The 4,235-nt window shown below is 44.3% G+C and overlaps 1 protein-coding gene across 1 annotated transcript in view; it reads left to right on the forward strand.

The window, feature by feature from the left end:
• The window catches only part of VPS13D (vacuolar protein sorting 13 homolog D), a 242,824-nt gene that overhangs the window by 228,180 nt on the left and 10,409 nt on the right, over positions 1 to 4,235 (forward strand). The window contains exon 66 of the mRNA XM_007463189.1: positions 1,368 to 1,499. Within this exon, the coding sequence (XP_007463251.1) occupies positions 1,368 to 1,499 (132 nt within the window). The remainder of the gene's footprint in view (positions 1 to 1,367; positions 1,500 to 4,235) is intronic.

Here is a 4,235-nt window from a genome sequence, read left to right on the forward strand (position 1 = left end):
GAATATGTGAATATATTAATATCATATCAATAAAATTGGGTTGCTTACCCATTCCCTTGGTGCAGATGGTCGAAACTTGTTTTTAGTCTCACTTGGAGAACACAGTCAGTAGTACTTGGCGCATCCTTATTACTGAACTTTTAAAACATTATCACTGGATGTCTGGTTTTCCAGCCCATATCAAGCATTACCCAGGTCTGGGACTTGAGGCAGCGTGGCCTGATAGGCGGAGTGTTGACATGGGCCCAGGAGGGCTTTGCGTCGTCCCAGGTTTGCAGCTAACCCGCTGACTGCTTCTGTCCACATCTTTACCCTGATTCGCCCACCAGGCACTTCTCTGCCCTTGCAAGTAAGTCTTTCCACTGCTGTTAGCACACGATCCTGGAGTGCTGATTCAGTGTGTAAGCCTAGGCCTCGCTTGTAGATATGTCTAGAGAGGGGTGTTTTGCTTCAATGGAATCCAGGAACAAATAATGAAAAGTACACCAAGTACAAGGCCGAGGACAGACCAGGCACACTCTTATCAGTCATCTGAAATATGCACAGCCTTTCCAAAACAAATATGGACTCCTGTTTCTAGGAAAACACCAAAAAGTACTTATCAATCACCCTGTATATGGTTTGTGGAGAAAGACAACATCAGCCTACCCCGGAAGCCACAGCAAAGCAGATTCCTTTGGGCAGCGGACAGCTGAGGGCCGTGAGTGAGAGCCGCCGCAGAATCCCAGACTGTGGCCTGGGACCAGTCCGTGGAGCCTTTCCTCTCCCTCCTGTGATCACTGTGCCCCTCACCCTACGCCCAGGCAGCTGAGCTCAGCCTAGGAGAAGCTGGGGAGCTGGTGTGTTCTGACTCACGCGCAGAGCCTCTCACTCTTCTTCCTGACCCGTTACAAGTCCAGAGGTGCCTCTCCCGAAGAGATTTCCTAGGAGACTAGAGTGTGGCCAAGCGGAAGTCCAGGAATAACAACAATAACGAGAGCCACTGTTGGTGCATAGCCTACATTCTGTCAAGCATGGGCTTGATGGGCATGATTTTGTTTGATCTTGACGGCAGTCCTGTGAGGTGGCTGCCGTCATCCTGTTTTACAGAGAGAACTGGAATTGAGGGTTGTGAAGAAGTGAACTGACTTGTCCACAATCACAGAGCTAGAGGATGGCAACGGTGAAGCCCTTGTCCAAAACTGGAGTCTTTAACCGCTGTCTTCTCGTGCGTTCGCGGGTGGCCCGAAATGTAGTTTAATTCCGGTCACCAGATTTAGAGTATGTCCCGTATTAAGTGGTGTTTCTATCTCAGACAAGGAAGGAAGGGAAATCATTTGGACGTTTAACTCTTAACCTCTTTGCTTCTTGTCCATTTCCCCACCTAGGACCCAAGCACAGAGGGTACGGAAACCACGGTGCTGCGCAGGGCCGCAGGGCCTGCTTCCCCGCTATTCTGAGAGCCAGGCCGAAGGGCAGGAGCAGCTCTTCAAACTAACAGACAACATACAAGACGAATTGTAAGTTGGAGCCGTGGGAGACCAGCCCTTTTGGTTCACCAGGTTGTCTTTTCTGGCTTTGACTCTGAGAAGTTTCTGTCCGATCTGAGTATCAGCGTGACTCTTAGGCCTTGGAACTGGTCAGCAAGGTTCCTTGGCCCAGATGTTTTATAGATTCAGATATAACAATGGTTCTCAAACTGAGTTCCATAGCGGGACCTTAACGTTGGCAGTCTCCTTCTAATTAGTTCAGAAAGAGAAGATAAAGTGTTCTCAAATCTAAAGGTTTTTTGCCCTGTAAAACTTTCCTAAACTTTGGTGTTTTGTTGTTTGCTGCAGAATGCTCGTAAAGCAAAACAGATAAACAACAAACAAGTGGTAGCTGAAAATTTTGGAAATGCAGTGTTCTTACGGTTGTTTTGTTATTCTTTGAACGTGGAGCCGTGTATACTTAGGATCTTGTTATATTTTCAGTTAGTGAAGTTTTTCCTAGTTGATGTGGTAGAATTCAGTATATCACTATTTTAGGATATTCCGCAGAGACTCTTTTAGCGTAAAATGCTCTGTAACCTAAATAGGTGTTAGAACCACAGTCCAGAGAAAGCAACTAGTTCTGCCTGATAAGTAGCAAAATACTAGTTTAATTTCGCTTAATGCTTATTTATCTCTCTTTAAGATAAAGCAAGCTAGGGCGGGTTCAGAGGACCATGAATGTTTTTTGGCTGGTGGAGGATATCTGAAGTAGAGGTTAGCTCTCAGGAGAGCCTTCGGTGTCGTTGTTAGAAATGCTGTTAAGCTAACCTCATCTCATAGTTTTGTAGCAGTATTTGAACGGGGATATCAAAAGTCAAATCCAGAATTCATTTGTTGCTTGCCGCATGGGATGGCGTCTTCCTAGATGTGTTTTTTGTAACTCAAGCTCCCTGCAGTGTTATTGGAAAGTCTCTCAGTGATGGAGGTGTATTACATTATCGTAGTCAGCTCAGGCTGCCATAACAAGACCGAGTGACTTAAGCAGCAAAAAATTATTTCTCATAGTCTGAGGCTGGGAAGTCCAAGATCAAGGTGCTGGCTGAGTTGGTTCCTGGTGCAGGCTGTCTGCCCGGCTTGCTGATGGCCACCTTCTGGCTGTGTCCTCACATGGCAGAGAAAGGGTGAGCAAGATCTCTGGTGTCCCCTATAGAATCAGGGCCCCACCCTTATGACCTCATTTAACCTTCATTACTTCCTTGCTCCAAATAGGTGGGGACATAATTCTGTCCATAGCATACATCTATCTGCTCTTTTAGTCTAGCCTCCGCTCTGGCCATCACTCCAATAACCAGAATCCCCAGTGTTTCACTCCAGGGAGGGCTTTATATTCCTGCCTGCCTTCGGTGAGGATTTGGTGCCATGGCTGCCCTATATACCACTTTGCTAATGTAACTTTTGGCCTTTGGATCGGAGGCCCAGAGGGTCATTCCCCAGGTGTAGCGGGACATGGTGCCGAGTCTACTAGAATGGCAGCTCCACGAGGGCCGCAGTTTTTGTCGGTTCCATTCATTGAAGAATCCTCAGTACATGGAACAGTGCCTGGCACATACTAGGCACTCAACAAATATTTGTTGAATGAATGATAGTTGGAAAGTTGTTGTACGTTGTGCTTTTAATTTTCTTTCCCACTCACCCTTATTCAAGTGAAACCTTGTGAAATTCATTTTCAAGTCAAACCTTGGTCCTTGTGAAATTCATTTTCAATAGGATGGCATATGCCAAGAACACAGGGAGAAATTGTATACTACAGCTAACATAGGCTTGCTCCCAGTGAGGTACATGCATTGAAAACAGAGCCATGGAAAGCTGAAAACCGAAATCAAAATGAAGTCAGTAAAACAGATTTCATGAAACTCTTAAAATTCATGAGAACTAGGAAAAGATGTTGGCGTGAATGACTTTTGACTCTTAAGATGAAAACCATGTGTCTCTACCCAAGTTTGTGGGTTAAATCTTGCCAGTGAATGTTGAGGAAGCCACATGACCGTAGCCTTCCTCAGCGTACAGGGAAGAAGTCATCGGGGACCTGGCACATGTTCCTCTGCAGTATCCTCGGTTGTCAGGCTGGGTCTCCACGGTGACGTGAATGTTGGAGGCATCCCTCTGCAAGAAAGGCGTTTTCGGGAGAAGCACAGGAGTGCCATAGAATACCTGACTTTTATCCTGGAATCGTAATTAAAAGCATGTTTAAAGACCCAATTATTTGCATATTTTCCTTCAGAGTTAACCCCTTAAAAGGCTCTTTAATACCTTGCCCTACTGTTCTAACTAAATGTTTCCACATTTTTTTCCAGTTAGACTCACTGTTTCACTTCTGGAAAATATTGTGTAATTACTTCCTGATGTAGTGAAACCCCGCGAGGTCCACAGTGCCATGGTTACTTTAACTTTGTTCTCCCAGATCAAGTTTCATTTAATTTTTTATTTTATTTAATTAATTAGTATTAAAAAGATAGTTGCTGACATATGATTGAAGGTCTGGCCAACTGAAAAGGCTTCAGTTTCGAATGAATCAAATATTCCTCTGATATGTTACAAAATTGCCATTACTTTCCGTTTTTCTTGAGTTTGGTTCTGAAATCGGATCCTGGGTTAAGATGCCGTTAAGGTGAAATTCGTTCTATTTATTAAATTAATTTTTCTCTGTAACTAGTGTCTAGTCTGTAGCCAGAAACCTCATTCTCATTAAAAAAAAAAAAAAAAAAAAAAAAAAAAAAAAAAAAA

This window comes from Lipotes vexillifer, unplaced genomic scaffold (genome assembly GCF_000442215.2).
Source record: "Lipotes vexillifer unplaced genomic scaffold, Lipotes_vexillifer_v1.1 scaffold109, whole genome shotgun sequence".
In the NCBI taxonomy this organism is placed as follows: domain Eukaryota; kingdom Metazoa; phylum Chordata; class Mammalia; order Artiodactyla; family Lipotidae; genus Lipotes; species Lipotes vexillifer.